The 18,055-nt window shown below is 34.5% G+C and overlaps 1 protein-coding gene across 1 annotated transcript in view; it reads right to left on the bottom strand.

Annotated features, from left to right (window-relative positions):
* The window catches only part of LOC144964397 (QRFP-like peptide receptor), a 32,929-nt gene extending 15,686 nt beyond the window's left edge, over positions 1 to 17,243 (bottom strand). The window contains exons 1-4 of the mRNA XM_078898585.1: positions 16,725 to 17,243; positions 10,250 to 10,421; positions 8,366 to 8,480; positions 7,860 to 8,016 (exon numbers count right to left, since the gene is read on the bottom strand). Of these exons, the coding sequence (XP_078754711.1) occupies positions 7,860 to 8,016; positions 8,366 to 8,480; positions 10,250 to 10,371 (394 nt within the window). The 5' untranslated portion in view covers positions 10,372 to 10,421; positions 16,725 to 17,243. The remainder of the gene's footprint in view (positions 1 to 7,859; positions 8,017 to 8,365; positions 8,481 to 10,249; positions 10,422 to 16,724) is intronic.
* Between the last annotated feature and the right edge of the window lie 812 nt (positions 17,244 to 18,055).

The raw sequence follows: 18,055 nt of genomic DNA, 5'->3' as shown, positions 1-18,055 counted from the left end.
CATAACATGTAAGACGAGACATGACGCCTGTCAGGCGATATTACAAATTTTTGGGACAGAGACAACGCTGTTAACGGCCAGGTACTCATTTTACACCTGAGTACGATGAGAGAATGTGAGTAAAGAGCCTTCTCCAAGGACTCAACTATGCGCCGAGCGAGGCTCGAACCCAGGACCTTCCGATCCGAAAGCGAGTATCATACCACTAGACATTAATAAAACAAAAAACTAAAGAAACCCCCCAAAAAAAACAAAAACCAAAACAAAACTAAAAACCCAAACAAGAGTACACTGTATAACCATCTAAAAAAATCAGTATTTCTCGATTGGTCGACAAACGACCGAATTTATTTCTTCTTTGTTTATTCAAAATTCACTGATAGTCAAATATTTACATCGTTATGTGTATGAATCAATTCCAAATGAAAATCTATTGATTTCCTCGCGAAGAGGATAACGTCTAAATGACGAAGTTAATTATTATTATTTTTTTTTTCGGAATTGAAAGTCAGTCTCTGAAATTCGTATAAAGAAGAAAAGTCGGGGGAAAAAATGGCGACGAAAAGGTGAAAATGGAGAGGATATAGATTGAAACAATGGACGTTTCGGATGAAAACCTTTCATTAGGAACCTATCAACCAAACATGCAAAACAAATTTAAAAACTTAAAAAAAAACCCCAAACAAACAAAGGGGGGGGGGAATACAAGAAACAACTAATTAAACAAAAAAAAAACAAAAAAAAAACCCCAAATCAACAACCCCCCCCCCCCCAAAAAATAAAAAAAAAAAAAAAACAAAACAAAATAACAAACAAAAAACAAAAAAACAAAACAACTCTCAAACTTTGGGCCTTCCTCTCAAAGCTGTGAACTCGGGAGGACCCCGGCTTGAAAGTGTTTGCCAAGATGTGGATATGTCTTATAAATCGATCGGTGATAGAAGGATGTGTTTTCTGGCCAAACTTTTAGATTCGTGTCCAGACCTGCTTACTTGAAAATCTAAAAATTCGACGTTTTAGGGGACAGAAAAATAGTAGTCGCTATAGTTACAGATAAACAATTTCTCATCGAAAGAATTAATCAACAACTCACAATCCTTAAAAGTATGTACTCTGTCATCAACTTTCCTTCTCCAATGAGTTTCAATGAGTATTTACTTATATATATATATATATATATATATATATATATATATATATATATTATATATCTATATCTATTATATATATATATATTATATATATATATATATATAATACATACATACATACATACATACATACATACATACATACATACATACATACATACTACATACATACATACATACATACATACATACATACATACATACATACATACATACATACATACATTACATACATACATACATACATACATATATATATACTATAATACATACATACATACATACATACATACATACATACATACATACATCATATATTATATATATATATATATATATATATATAAGAGAGAGAGAGAGAGAGAGAGAGAGAGAGAGAGAGAGAGAGAGAGAGAGAGAGAGACAAAGACAGAGAGAGAGAAAGAGAGAAAGAGAGAGAGAGAGAGACAGAGAGAGAGAGAGAGAGAGAGAGAGAGAGAGAGAGAGAGATAAAATCTTATATTTCGATATATACCGAAATAGAGATAATTCTCCGAAATTAAATGTTTCCATGATGACGCAAATAGTCGTTGAAAGAGAACCATAATTGGCATAACAAACCAATCTGCATATCCTGTTTACAGACTCATTTCTTCCACGACGAGAACAAAATAAATATAATATGTTTACATCAATATTTATCACTCGACTCCCATGGAATTCGTCTTTAAAGAATAAATCCCTGCACTTTGAAAAAAAAAAACAAGCAAAAAAAAAAAAAAAACCAAAACACATTTTCAAATATTTGGCCAGAATTGTAATCCTTAAAATATCGATCGATTTGAATGACCCTCATCTTGGTGAAAACTCTCAAACCTGGGACCTCGCAAGGTCCCAGGTTTGAGAGTTTTCGCCAAGATGAGGGTCATTTAAATTGATCGTTATTTGAAGGACGAGTTTTCTGGCCAAATTTTGAAATGCAGATCTTTCTAGAGAACGGCAGTGAACCAAGTGGTTAATGATGCCGGAAAAAGAATATTTATTTCTTTGTCAAACGAGCGACGGAATTTAATATCGGACATTTCAAGAGATGAATTAGCGTGCTGTGCGTCAGGGCAAAAATTTACAGGAGATTCAGGTCATTGGATAATTTCCTTTGGACAATGATTTGAATTGAATAGAACTTCGAATGAAAGCTCTTTGCAAAACCATAATTATTATGGTATAGAATATTATTTGCAAAATGGATTAGTTCAAAATTTAAGATTAGAATTCGATCGGTCCGTTTAAGTTTCATCGTCGTTATCATCGTTGTCGTTGGAATCATCTCATCATCATCATCATCATCATCATCATCATCATCATCATCATCATCATCATCATCATCATCATCATCATCATCATCAAAATATTTTTAAAAATTAAAACAGGATCCGTGCTCGAGGTGAATGTTTTCCGAAACCCTTCATTTTTGTTAACAAATGGAAGATTCAATACAAGAGAAAAATCCACAGATGTACTTTAAGCAATTTGTGTGACTGACCACTTTAAGTGATGTCAGGAGGCTGAGCTTTCCATCTAGAAATAGAACAGCGGAAAAACCGCATTCAAAACTTTTTAAAGACTATTTTTTTCGCTGTTTTATCAAAACTTACAGCTACATCTACTAAGAGTACTCAAAGAGCTTAACAAGGGGTCAATCATTTCCAACTGCAACACTGAAAAATTTAGAGATATGCTAGGCGATATTTCACATTTTCCGACATAGACGAATACGCTGTTAACGGCCAGGAACTCATTCTACACCTGAGTACTGTGAGAGAATGTGAGTAAATAGCCTTCTGCTAGGACTCAACTATGCGTCGTCGCTCAGAGCTCAGGACTCGAACCCAGGACCTTCCGATCCGAAGGCGAACGTCATACCACTAGACCACATAGCCACAATTTTTCCCCCCAAAGAGGAAAGTATAGACCCATGACATCACTCAAGGGGGCAGTCAAATAAAAAAATAGGTATTTGTTATCCTCACACCCCCACCCTTGTACTCATCAAATGATAATACGGATGCCTCATTATTTTTCGTTTTGCTTCTTCTTCTTCTTCTTCTTCTTCTTCTTCTTCTTCTTCTTCTTCTTCTTCTTCTTCTTCTTCTTCTTCTTCTTCTTCTTCTTCTTCTTCTTCTTCTTCTTCTTCTTCTTCTTCTTCTTCTTCTTCTTTTTCTTCTTCTTCTTCTTCTTCTTCTTCTTCTTCTTTCTTCTTCTTCTTCTTCTTCTTCTTCTTCTTCTTCTTCTTCTTCTTCTTCTTCTTCTTCTTCTTCTTCTTCTTCTTTGAGCTTATCCCGCAGTTTGCAGGGTTGCCATAATGAATGCCACATCTCCACGCATCTCGGCCTAGCGCATCTTCTTCCTCCAGGCCCAGTTCTTTCATATCATCCTTTACCTCATCCAACCATCTAGTCTTTGGGCGTCCCTTTATCCTCTTTCCCCCTATTTATAACTCCAATACTTTCCTTCCCACGTACTCCCTCTCTCGTCTCTTTACATGTCCGAACCAATTCAATCTATCTTCTCTCATTTTAATTGATACATCCTTCACTTCAGTCAACCTTCGAATTCGTTCATTTCGTTTTGCTGTTATCAAATATAGAAATCGAGGTTTTCCCACAAAGAAATCCACCAGGGTATACTAACAATATGTAAACACTTGCGCGACGGTATATCAAAATGCCGCAAAAGATTTAATGAAATTCTATGTTCATTTTTAGTAAAATTCATCAGAAAAAAGCCCCAAACATTTAAATTATAACTGCACTACAGAACCTAAATAAACAGTGTTATTTTTGGTCACAGACTCAAATATTTACTTAAATTCCCTCGAGATAGTCTGTCAATGTATATAAACACAAAATGAAATTATATTTGAATTATATTTTTGGCATTAGCGTCAATCCCCTCGCCCTACTTTATATAGTATTTTTATATGATTGGTCTCATTTTGTTTTCTTTAAAGTTTTAAACATCCCTGTTTATTTTTTTCCAATAAGATATGTCCTTGGCTCGTGACATTTTTCGTTTTTTTATACCACGGATCCGAACAAAGTTTATTTAATGTTTACACAAAATATAAAATAGGTTAATTCGTAATTCATGATTTTTAAAAACATGGCATTGTAAATAAGGAGAAACATTGGACAAATTAACTTTTTCCTCATTACAACCAGACCGAGTGTGCGTTACGTGACTGGATCTCGCTCTGAAAAAGTGTGTACAAAACAGTGTCAGAAAAAAACCAACCAAAAAAAAAAAATTAAAAAAAAAACAAAAAAAAAAAAAAACAACAACACGCCCCCCCCCAAAAAAAAAAACAAAACAAAACAAAACAAAAAAAAAAAAAACAAACAAAAAACAAAACGAAACAGCAAACATCCCAAAAATCAGTCTTCGTGACTGGGGATCGAAACTCCGATCTCCTGATTACCGTCAGACGTGCCACTATAATACCACTGAGGTTACCCGATATAAATATATATATATATATATATATATATATATATATATATATATATATATGTATATATAGAATGTTCCAAAAAGTGTATGCACTTAAGAATAATTGTAACCATGGAATTTAATAAAATTCAATTATTTTATGTTTTAAAATATTTCTAAATATAATTTTATTGGGGTTTTTTTCCACTGCATTTGAACAACAAGTTTAAACAATAAATCCCACATTTACAATTATTTTGATGTTGATACATTTTTGGGCATGTTATTATTTATTTTAAATATATATATATTATATATTATTTTTGATGTTGGTGGGTACTATTACGAAGTCTCATAATGATGTTAATATTATAAATATAAATTGATCATATTATATGTGGCCAATAATATATTTTCTGTGGTTTGGTGCACTCGTATGTATGGGCATAATGATTAAGCTAGAAAAAATAAGGGAATACATTTTTTCTGCGGACATATATGCCAGACGAAAAGGGAAACATTTTGGGCAATATAATGGAGTGACGAAAGTTGGCCACATATAAGTGAGTGATCCAATTTAGATTTTATATTTTATATTATATATTATATATATATAATATATATATATATATATAATATATATATTTGTGTGTGTAAGTGTGACTGTTTGTGTATGTGAGCACACGAATACAGATTCATTCAGAAAATACAATTAATACCGAATAATATGACCTTTAAGCCGACATGTCAAGATGCACAGACATCATTAACAACCAGAAACAATATAATGATGGAATCAATTTTGATAAAAAACTTATTAAGAAAAACAAAATATATTTCACTGGATAATGCAGACTAATAATTATTCTGGAACAGAAAATCACCAGAGAATATTATATTGCTTAATATTATATGATTTTCATTATTTAAAACACTTTTTAAAATCGCGAAAAGATAATATTTCAAAGCATGCCGAGGACAATAAAAAGCCTATTCAAATGATTGTTTTAACCGATTAAATGCCGTGTTCTGGAAAAAAAAAAACCTCAACAAACCTTATATTTTAAAATATTGCCCAGAAAACACGTCTTCAAAAAATCGATCTATTTAAATTACCCTTGTCTTTGACAAAACTCTCAAAACTGAGACTACCTGAAGTCGTAATTCAGTCCCAGGTTTGAGAGTTTTTCGCCAAGATGAAGGTCATTTAAATCGATCGATATCTATTTAAATTTGAAGGACGAGTTTTTTCTGGCCAAATTTTTAAACATGTGTCTTTCCAAAAAATAAAGTACAGCAGTTAACAGGTTAATAAAAGACACAAAGAATGTATTGATTAAGTGATTTGTTACCAACGAATCTAAAGATAATAATATATCGTTACATCTCTAAGGCCTTATGTTCACTATTCTCAATTCGCCTACACTCATCTATCAATTGTCAGGGATCGTCGTCTCTTTCGTAATAACCACTGCAATATGAAATGATTACACGGTTATATGGATGCGATCTCATGCATTATCCTATGAATGAATCTGTTCATTTCAATTTTAAAGAAATCAGCGCTGGATTTCTGAAAATTATAACGATTAAACATTGTTCCATATACGTATATATATATATATATATATATATATATATATATATATATATTATATATATATATATATATATCATGGTATGTGTTTTGGCGTTGTTATGTTTATTATGATATTTGAAACGAAATTTCTCAAACTGAATACATATTTACAGGATTGGTTTTGTCCGACTTGTACATATTTGCAGGTCTGATAACCCAATTCATTATGGGCTCAATGGTGTAATGGACATATAAAAAAAATAACGAAAAATATTGTCCGTTATAACAAAATTAAACCAGGCCCATTATCGGGTTCGGCTGTCAGACCTGCATATAGATATACATCGGGTTTGTCTGACCCATCAACACAAAATGACATAATGCCGGAAGAACCTGATACTAAAATGCCAAATTAACATTTGGCGAATATAAAATGTTGGTCTTTAATACTCTAAGATACTATATTTATTCTCCTCAATAAACCATTTATTAAACTCAACCCAGGTCTGATATTTTGGCTGTAATAATGCGGCATGTGGTCTTGTGGTATGACACTCGCTTTCTCATCGAAACGGCCTGGGTTCGACCTCGCTCGGCGCATAGTTGAGTCGTTGTAAAGGCTCTTTACTCACATTCTCTCACCGTATTCCGGTGTAAAATGACAACCTGGCCCTTAGCAGCGTGTAATATCGAAATATCGCATGTTCTACAATTTACGTGATGCTGTTGGTCAGGGACCCTTTGTAAAGTCTTTGAGTACGTTTAGTGGATATTGCGCTATATAATAACTCAATTTTTAAAATAAATTATTTTTTCATCACGTTTATCGTGCGGCTATGTGGTCTAGTGGTATGACACTCGCTTTCGGATCAGAAGGTCCTGGGTTCGAGCCTCGCTCGGCGCATAGTTGAGTCCTTGGAAAAGGCTCTTTACTCACTTTCTCTCACCGTACTCAGTTGTAAAATGAGTACCTGGCCGTTAACAGCGGTGTCTTTGTACGAAAAATTGTAATATCGCCTAATAGGTGTCATGTCCCGTCCTACATGTTAATTGCTGCTGTTGACCCGGGACCCCTTGTAAAGCGCTTTGAGCACATTTAGTGGATATTGCGCTATATAAAAGTTTTTGTTGTTTTTTTTTATCAACCTGACATAATACTGCTTCGAGGTGGTGCTCGACATAAAGTCCTCAGTGCCGGAGTAGAGTTCTGTTTTTATAGGGTTCAAAGGTGATCAATGCAACTTTTAGTCCTTATGATGGGAGTCAACTGTTGTATGTAGTACTTTGCGTCTGAATGTATTAGACCCAACTATCCAATCATTATTGGAGTGATATGATGATGGTGATGGTCACGTCGGTGGTTTGGATGACGTTGCTGATGATGTTGAGGATGGTGATGATGACGATGATGATGATGATGATGATGATGATGATGATGATGATGATGATGATGATGATGATGATGATGATCATGATGATGATGATGATGATGATCATGATGATGATGATGATGATGATGAGTCCAAATGACATACAAAAAATAGATTTAAAAAAAACAAAAACAAAAACTGGGATTGTGATAACAACAACTTTATAATGTCTATATGAAATATAGGAAAAAAAATCGTAATTTCAGTTCAACTAGAGCAGTAGCTACTTACCAAGTAAGAAAGATGCAAGTTTACAGAGAGCTAAGCCTGACACCCACAGACGATAGATGATAATCACAACAGTACATGGCATGCATATCAGAGTCACCAAAAGGTCTGCGATTGCCAAGTTAAACAGATAGACGTGTTTTGCTCGCCATGGATACCTCTGGTGGGAATAAAAGTAATGGTATATAGTTATTAACGATAGCAGTGATAGTAGCCGTGTTAATAGTGGTAAAATAATCTAACTAGAATGTTTACATAGGGCAGTATCTACTAAATTTGCTCAAAGCGCTTTAGAAGGGGTCCTAGGTCAACAACAAATGGTAATAATGATAAATCTATACCATTACTATCATTATTAGTACTAATTATGATAATAATGATAATAATAATATAATAATAATAATAATAATAATAATAATAATAATAATAATAATAATAAATAATAATAATAATAATAATAATAATAATAATAATAGCTTAAGCTATCTGTGTTAAAAACCCAAACTTACCTGAGTACAGAGGGCGCCAATAACAAGTGTGTTACCGATGAGAGCGATGGCAAATATTGGTACATACAAACTCAACAGAAAAATTTTGGATGTGTCAATGTTATGGAATTCATGTCTGAAAAGAAAATAATCAGATGTTCACTGTTAAATAATTTTGATGATGGGAAAAAATAGAACTATAACAATAAATATCTGAACAAGTGTGTATGAAAGGTCCCAGACAAAGCAAGAAAGTAAAATAGAAGAAAGAAAAAACATCCCAAAAAGTCAGTCGAACTCGACTGGGGATCGAACCTCAGAACTTCTGATTACCATCGTCTTAGCACGTCTGACAGGTAATCAGAAGGTCTGAGGTTAGATCCCCAGTCGAGGTCGGCTGATTTTTTGGGATGGTTTTATTCTTCTATTTTTCTTTCTTGCTTTTTTCTGGCACTTTTCATACACACTTGTTAAGATCTTTATCTTATACTGGTGCCTCCTCCTTAATTTCTTTAACTTGAACAATAGTTCAATCTGATCTGATCCCGTTTTCTTACACTGCCGATTTCTGAACCGTTTTTGAGAAATATGTGGACATCTTGCAATTGAATTTGATTTTTGTTTTGGGTTGTAAAAAAAAATCAAACTTTTTCAATTCTTGTTTTCATAATTTAAAAAAGAATTTAGATCAATACTTATGAAGTATAATTCTTACCCAAGGGTTTTGCTTTATTTGCAAACATCACCCTACTTGACTTTGATGTGAATGTGTTAGGCGATATTACAATATTTTCGGATAGAGACAACGCTGTTAACGACCAGGTACTCATCTTACATCTGAGTACGGTGAGAGAATGTGAGTAAAGAACTTTCTCCAAGGACTCAACTATGCGCCGAACGAGGCTCGAACCCAGAACATTCCAATCCGAAAGTGAGTGTCATACGAATAGACCACATAGCCGCACTATTCTATCATTTGATGGAAACGAAAAACCTACTAGCATTAATGAATTTAATGCAAACATTTCAACCCGTTAATATTGTGATTATTTAGATTTTTAAAAAAAATCTCTTAAAGTACATTGTTACTTATAGTTTGGAATTTCTTAGAATCAATTTTTAACGGTTTAAATAGAAAGTTCCAATTCCGAATGGTATCTTCTATATAAATATTTACTTCTACTTAATTTATAAAGATCTATAAAGTTTGTATAGAAACAGTGCTAGGTAAAGCAAGAAAGAAAAATTATAAGTAAAAACACCCACCCAAAAAAACAAAGACCAGTCTCCCTCGAGGAAGACCGATGTTTTGTGTATTGGTTGATCTCCACACTGATGTACACCTCCCATAACTCTGACGGGTTTCATCGTATTTCGGCGGTTTTCGTAGAATAGAAACACCCTAATTTCTTATATATTTCTTTCTTGCTTTTTGTTGTTCCACACACACGTTGTCAGATCTTTATCTTTCATCAATGCCTGCTCTCAAATTTGTCACTATTCAATTTATAACTCGAGGTTGAGCTTTTTATATAGCGCAATATCCACTAAACGTGCTCAAAGCGCTTTACAAGGGGTCCCTGACCAACAGAAACACGTAACATTTAGAACGAGACATGACGCCTGTTAGGCGATATTACAATTTTTTTCCGACAGAGATAACGCTGTTAACGTGCCAGGTAATAATTTTACACCTGAGTACGGCGAGAGAATGTGAGTAAAGAGCCTTTGCCAAGGACTCAACTATACACCGATCGAGGCTCGAACCCAGGACCTTCCGATCTGAAAGCGAGTGTCATACCACAAGACTAGATATCCGCATAACACTCTATGACATTGTATCACACAGTTAAAGACAAAGACAATTTATTTGTAAAACAATGAAATAAAGAATTAATTAATTACTTGAATGAAAGAAGAATTTCATCGGCCCCGGTAAAATTGTAAGTGGAGGAGTTGTCAAGGTCTGAGGTGTTCCGTTGTGCCAGAATACTTTTGTACGAGGAATATTCTACGGAAGTCTCCATCTTATAACTTGTTGATCAGAACTTTGCTGCAATTTTCAATGCCATAGTATCTGAAAAAAATATTCAACAAGAAAATTGGTTAAGACATAAAAGGATAGACAATTATAAGGAACAGCGGGATAAAATATTTTTAAAAAGAAGAAAAATAATAAAATTCTCTTTCATCTAAGGAAAAACTCTTCTTTAGGATCAATTCCAAGGGAAAATTGGAATAAGCCAGGCTCAACCGCAGTGCAGCGCCGCAAAATGAACTAGGGCGAGTTGACTTGCTCAAGTTTGGTTTACTGGGTTGGGAGTTGAACTCGGTACTTTTCATGTACGAAGCAAAGGCCATACCAATGAGCCACGCTGTCCCTATGATGACTTGATGCTGCATTTCACTGTAATATTATCTTTGTAGAGTTGTGGTCTTGTGGCATGGTAGTAGTAGTATTAGTTGTAGTAGTAGAAGTAGTAGTAGTAGTAGTAGTAGTAGTAGTAGTAGTAGTAGTAATAGTAGTAGTAGTAGTAGTAGTAGTAGTAGTAGTAGTAGTAGTAATAGTAGTAGTAGTAGTAGTAGTAGTAGTAGTAGTAGTAGTAGTAGTAGTAGTAGTAGTAGTGGTAGTATTAGTAGTAGCAGTAATATTAGTAGTAGTAGTAGAGGTAGTAGTAGTAGCAGTAGTAGTAGTAGTAGTAGTAGTAATAGTAGTAGTAGTATTAGCTGTAGTAGTAGAAGTGGTTGTAGTAGTAGTAGTAGTAGTAGTAGTAGTAGTAGTAGTAGTAGTAGTAGTAGTAGTAGTAGGAGTAGCAGTAGTAGTAGTAGTAGTAGTAGTAGTAGTAGTAGTAGTAGTGGTATTATTATTATTATTATTATTATTATTATTATTATTATTAGTAGTAGTAGTAGTAGTGGTAGTAGTAGTAGTAGTAGTAGTAGTAGTAGTAGTAGTAGTAGTAGTAGTAGTAGTAGCAGTAGTAGTAGTGATAGTATTAGTAGTAGTAGTAGTGGTATTGGTAGTAGTAGTAGTAGTAGTAGTAGTAGTAGTAGTAGTAGTAGTAGTAGTAGTGGTATTAGAAGTAGTAGTAGTAGTAGTAGTAGTAGTAGTAGTAGTAGTAGTAGTAGTAGTAGTAGTTGTAGTAGTAGTAGTAGTAGTAGTAGTAGTAGTAGTAGTAGTAGTAGTAGAAGTAGAAGTAGTCGTAGTACATGCGTTCTTTTAATCGATAGGTTATTTTCAAAGAACAAAATAACATTCCAAAGGCGTAACCGCCATGCTCCTCGACTTAGTTTTTCTTGAATCAGTAGAAAATGGATTTTTTAATGATTTCCCAAATAATATGTTATCTCACTTGGGTGATATTAATAAAGCATTCCATCACATAACGCCTTCCAATTTCACTATAATATGTTAATGGCTCCCAGGGGGCAACTCATTATTGTTGCTACCTTATGATAATAGAACAAGGATGTAAATCATAACTGTCTAGAATCTTTCTGGAGAATGAGTTGTAACAAGGCCTTCTATATAGAATGCCTTGGTCATGTGATGGAGGGTCCCGATAGCTCCGCTGGTAGAATACTACACATCCCAGTGGGATCAGGATCAATCCCGGTTAGAGTCGAGATCATTTTCTGAACCCCATGTTCACCCAACAGTCATAGGGTTGCTGAGTTTGTTAGATATGGCGGAAAGTTACTTTGCGATAGAATAGTTGAGAAGGAACTTCTGGCCTGACCAAACCCCATACTCAAAGAAGCTGTGCGGAAGTGAGGACGACCTCAGGACCACTGTGGGCTTCATTCACCAGACCGGACTGACCATGTGACGTGACGGGAACGAAGAAGAAGAAGAAGAAAGAAGAAGAATAGGGTCCATTGGGAGTGCAGCAAGCAATTGTCCATTTAGCGCTGTATAAACAGTTTTAATGGAATATATGGTCGAAGGCGGGCGTATACGTGCATTTCTACTTTTAAGCGAATACAGGAGTTATGGTTTCAGTTCTCTAATATTAACATGTATGGGCATTACACCAAATTTTTCCATTTCAATAGTTTGTGTAATTTTGTTCATTTATAAAATATTTTTTGACGCCACTGTTGTTTGTTCACAGAACATTTTGAAATATAAACAAAAACAAACCATGATTTGTACTACAATGGAAAAAAAAAGATTGAAAGAGAGAAGGGGTTTTAATGCTATTAGCGAAAAACTAATCCGATAAAAAGATTTCTGACAGGAGTAAATTAACACCCCAAAGCTACTTTTGACAGTGATCTGAACAAATGTGTATGAACGGCGCCAGACAAAGCAAGAAAGAAAAAAAAAAACAAAAAAAAACCATCCCCAAAAATCAGTGGACCTCGCGAGGTCGGCTGATTTTTTAGGATACTATTTTTTCTTCTATTTTTCTGTCTTTCTTTGTCTGGCACCTTTCATACACACTTATTCAGGTCTTTATCTGCCCCTTAATTTCTTAATTGCTATTTTTCACAAGATCTGTATGTTAGTAACAGTACAATACAGTGGCGAAAGAAAACTATATGAAAAATAAAAAACCATTCCAGAAAATCTGCTTGTCTCGACAGGGGATCGAACCTCAAACCCCATGATTCTGGTTAGATGTGCTATCTTTACACTATGAAAGTTATCTGATTTGAGTTGCCCTTTTCTTGTAATTGTTGTTTCCGCTTTACCTGGTGCTGCTCTATACACTATTTTTAAGAATTTTATATTACCGAAGGAAAGGAAGTGACGTCACTCAACTCTTTGCTTTTATTTTTACACCGTGGTGTTAGTGCTCAATTCTAACTAAAATATATCAACCGGACTATAAACGAGGTTAAATCACAGCGTTATATGTTGGTAAGAATAATCTGGATGGAAGATGTTGTGAGTTTGTCACCTAGCATAGCATGAATACTAGTGCCTACTTCTTAATTTGTCCTCTTCAATGTATAGTAGGAGGTACTGTATGCGTCACTACGAGTAATGCGTCATTATCGACTTAGCAGAACTGCGTCTTGATAATCTCTGACCCACGCACGGCATTTCCTGTTTTTACCTGCAGGTTCACGTAAATGGAAATGGGATTTATATTTACATTCTTGTAAACAAAAACAAAAATGACAAATAGAAAAACGCGTGTCGAGGTATCAACTTGAATACGAAATGTTATGGAATGGCTCCAGTATGTGGGAGGAAGAGGAGGAGGAGGAGGAGGAGGAGGAGGAGGAGGGGAAGGAGAAGGGGGTTGGAGGGAGGAAGAAGGAGACAGATGAGAAGGAGGAGGATGGGCCTTGGGGGGGGGGGGAGGGGCGTTTAGAATGAGGAGGAGTTGAAGGAGATGAAGGTTGATGAAGAGCCAAAGAAGACATAATTAAATGAAGAAGAAAAAAGAAGAAGAGGCAAAAGGGGAGGAGGAGGAGGAGGAGGAGGAGGAGGAGGAGGAGGAGGAGGAGGAGGAGGAGGAGGTGGTGGTGGTGGTGGAGGAGGAAGAAGAGAAGATGGAGGAGGAAGATGTTGATGATGAGGAAGTGAAGAAAGAGGAAGAAAGGAAGGGGAAGAAGAAAGATGCTCAACGACGAGGAGAGGAAGGGAAGGAGGAGGAGGAGGAGGGGGAGGAGGAGGAGGAGGAGGAGGAGGAGAAGAAGAAGAAGAAGAAGAAGAAGAAGAAGAAGAAGAAGAAGAAGAAGAAGAAGGAGATTATTATTATTATTATTATTATTATTATTATTATTATTATTATTATTATTATTATTATTATTATTATTACTATTATTATTATTATTATTATCATTATCGTTATTAATATTATTATTATAATTATAATAATAATAATAATAATAATAATATTAATAATTATTATTATTATTATTATTATTATTATTATTATTATTATTATTATTATTATTATCACAATCATCATCATCAACATCATCATCATCATCATCATCATCATCATCATCATCATCATCATCATCATCATCACCATCATCATCATCATCATCATCATCATCATTACTGGTAATGATACCATCGTTCATATTATGATCGATCCTAACGATATAAACCTAAGTGCCAATGAACCCTTTAACACAGACAGACAGACCAATCAAACAAAGAAATCAGCGTGCTAAGCATACACATAAAATAACACAAGCTGAGAGTAACTCGTCAGAAAAAATGGCAAAGTATAGATTGACCCCAATAGCTATTGACCGGTGTTAGATTTTGTTTGTTGATGAATGTGCATTTAACAAAGGACTGGAACTGCTGATGTACAGTTATGATTGTACTCTGGAATAATGATCTCAAATATATAGGTTGAATGAAACATTGAAAATGTACAATGAATGTACATTTAACAAAGGACTGGAACTGCTGATGTACAGTTATGATTGTACTCTGGAATAATGATCTCAAATATATAGGTTGAATGAAACATTGAAAATGTACAATGAATGTACATTTAACAAAGGACTAGATCTACTGATGTAGTTATGATTGTACTCTAGAATAATATCAAATATAATATAGGTAAAATGAAACATTGAAAATTTACAACGATGGGCTACCAAAACGATTCATAATCTCTTTTATTTTTCATACGGTTATATGGTCTTGTGGTATGGCACTCTCTTTCAGATCGGAAGGTCCTGGGTTCGAGCCTCGCTCGGTGCATGGTAAAGTCCTTGGAAAAGGCTCTTTACTCACATTCTCTCACCGTATAATGAGTAACTGGCCGTTAACAGCGTTTGTATCTGCCCGAAAGCAATTGTAATACAGCCTACATGTTACGTTTTGCTGTTGGCCAGGGAACCCTTGTCAGGGTAGTGTCAGAAAATATTCTCGACCTAACCCGAGATCCATTCCGGTCCCTTTGTGAGTTATCGAGTGTCCTATCAAATGAGCGATTGGTTGTTGATGCTATGCTTTTATGTAAACTACTCAAAACATCCACCACCCGGTCATAATGTACCAACACACAAAACTATTTGTAACCTTGATCATTTATCATTATTTGATTGATAGAATTTAGTGGAAACTCATAATTAAAATGGCTGTTTAAGAACTATAACAAAAAAGCTGAGTGACAATTTCGTTCCATTGAGTATGCTACAGTAATGCTACAATTAATGTATATATCCACAGTAAATATGAAGTTTGTTTGTGCGATCCAGTTGTATGATACGTTCCTTCGGACGGATGCTTCTGGCTCGAGTCCCGTTCTGAGCAGCGCATAGTTGAGTCCTGGGAAAAGGCTCCTCTTATATTCTGGCACCGTACTCAGGTGAAATTAGTACCTGGCCATTAACAGCGTTATACCTCTCTCTCGAGAAAAAAAATTAATATCACCTAAAAGGCGTCATCATGTAATGTCCAACGTGTGAAATGCTGCTGTTTGTGCGTTTCCCACGCACTTTTTCAGATGTTTACACTTAGAATTCTCTACTTCCACATTGTGTTCAAATGCATATTCCAACAAATGATTTCAAATGACCAATCAGACATCGTTTTAAACTCCTATTAAAGTCAATTAAAAAAATTATGTCTTTTCAGCATCATAAGATATCGTTGCCAAGGCATTCCACGAAGGAATATAGATAACTCATCAAACAAGATGTCTGATGTCAACAGGAATCACCCATGTTGTCCAAGTGAGCAAATTGGGGGTTAATGATCTTGCTCATGGAAAAAAAACGAAAGTGCCTGAAGCGGGGCTCGAACCCGGGTTCTTCCGGGTCACAGTGCAATGCCTTAACCACTCGGCCACTTCGCCCCTTTAAGTCAATAGAACAATTGAAAATATTTTTCAATCATTGAATACAATTTCCATTCAGCAGATTCAAAACACTATTCAACGATTGTGTTTCTACTTCACTGTGAATTGATAGGAATTTCCAAGATTAGGCATGGATCAACGATAAACGTGAGCTTTTTAAAACCATCTTTTGTGTAAGTTTATGCAGGATTCCAAGATACATACAGCATGAAGATATTAAGGAGGCATATAATAATAATATAATAATAATAATAATAATAATAATAATAATAATAATAATAATAATAATAATAATAATAATAATAATAATAATAATAATAATAATAAATAATAATAATAATAAATAATAATAATAATAATAATATATATATAATATATAATATATATAATTAATAATAATAATAATAATAATAATAATAATAATAATAATAATATTATTATTATTATTATTATTATTATTATTATTATTATATTATTATTATTATTATTATAACCAAGCCTAAAATTGAGTGCGATTATCAGATTTGTTAATATGTGTACCTCGAGTAATACCTTATTCTGACCAAAGTTAATTTAGTAAATATCATACCTACTTTTAGATTTGTAGAAAATCTCTTTATACTTGTATGTCGGCCAGTACGATACAATTTTTCATTGTTTATTCCTATTTACACACATAGTGTTATCCCAGTGTTGTTTAAGATCACTGATATAAAGACGTGAATGACGATGCAACGATTCGATGAAATAAAACGAGATGCAGGCTAATTAACAAAACAGGAAATGTTTTTATATTTGGCTTATCACCAGCTTGAAAACATTAATCACGAAATTGATATTTGAAGTCAATGAAGAAAAAAATCGTGTTGATTTCCATGCAACGCTATGCAGGTAAATGACGAACAAAACAGGAATAGTATTTTTTTCGTTATTTGGCTTATCATCAGGTTTATGACCTTGTATTAGATGATAAAGTGTCCTCTAAAATCACGAAATTGACATTTATTTGAAGTCAATTAATAAAACAAAATCGAGTTGATTTCCGTTTCCTCCTGTGAGAGATATCACCAACTCAACCACTTGTTCAATCGTATTTATACCCTTCGGAAATCTCTCGCTGTTCTCTAAACATCGCATTATATCCACTCACTCTTCCTCCATTAGCCCGTCAAGGATGGCCAAAAAAAAAACCAAACCCCAAGACACAAATCTGGGGCAGTAGCGTATTGCTTTTTTTTTTCTCCCTCTCTCTCTCTCTCTCTTTTTCTTTTTCTCTAAAGGTAGGTGACACGATGGAGAGGAGGAAAGAAGATGGAATGCGATGAAAACGAATCTGGTGTAAAGAGACTCGAGATAGACCGACTGCCTGACGTCTCACGAGTCACTAAAATATCTCGTGCGACTAACGCCAGCGACAGCGCGATGCCAGCAGGATTCCAGACGCAACTCTCAGACCAAATTACGATGTCTATCTCTCTGACGAATGGATATTCATGTCGGCCCTTGGGATCATCCCAGCCATCGGATTGACCCTTCCAGGGGTAATGAGGAAATAATTGACACCAAAAGCTCAAAAAAAAAAATAAAATCAGATGTTGGTTTAATGGGACTTTTGTTCTTTGTTTTGCTTAGAATAGAACCCGTAAAGGAGTTCTTTAAAAAAGGTTAAAATATTATCCTTTATCTTTTAGAATCCTGGAACCTGATTTCAGCCAACCAATCCCCCTAGAATAAATTTGACAGTGATATGTCTACAACAAATACTAATCTGAGATATTTCAATTACATCTAAAATATATCTGTATAATGCTAAGATGGTATGGAAAGACTGTATTTTAAAAATGTATAACAGAATCAAAACCTAGTCTTTACAAAAGATAGAGCGTGTATATAGCACAATATCCACTGAACAGGCTCAAAGCGC

Source organism: Berghia stephanieae, chromosome 2 (genome assembly GCF_034508935.2).
Source record: "Berghia stephanieae isolate SIO BIC M18660-M18661 chromosome 2, UCSD_Bste_1.3, whole genome shotgun sequence".
Lineage (NCBI taxonomy): Eukaryota > Metazoa > Mollusca > Gastropoda > Nudibranchia > Aeolidiidae > Berghia > Berghia stephanieae.
Note: the sequence above shows the minus strand (reverse complement) of the source record. Positions and strands in the feature narration are given on the sequence as shown.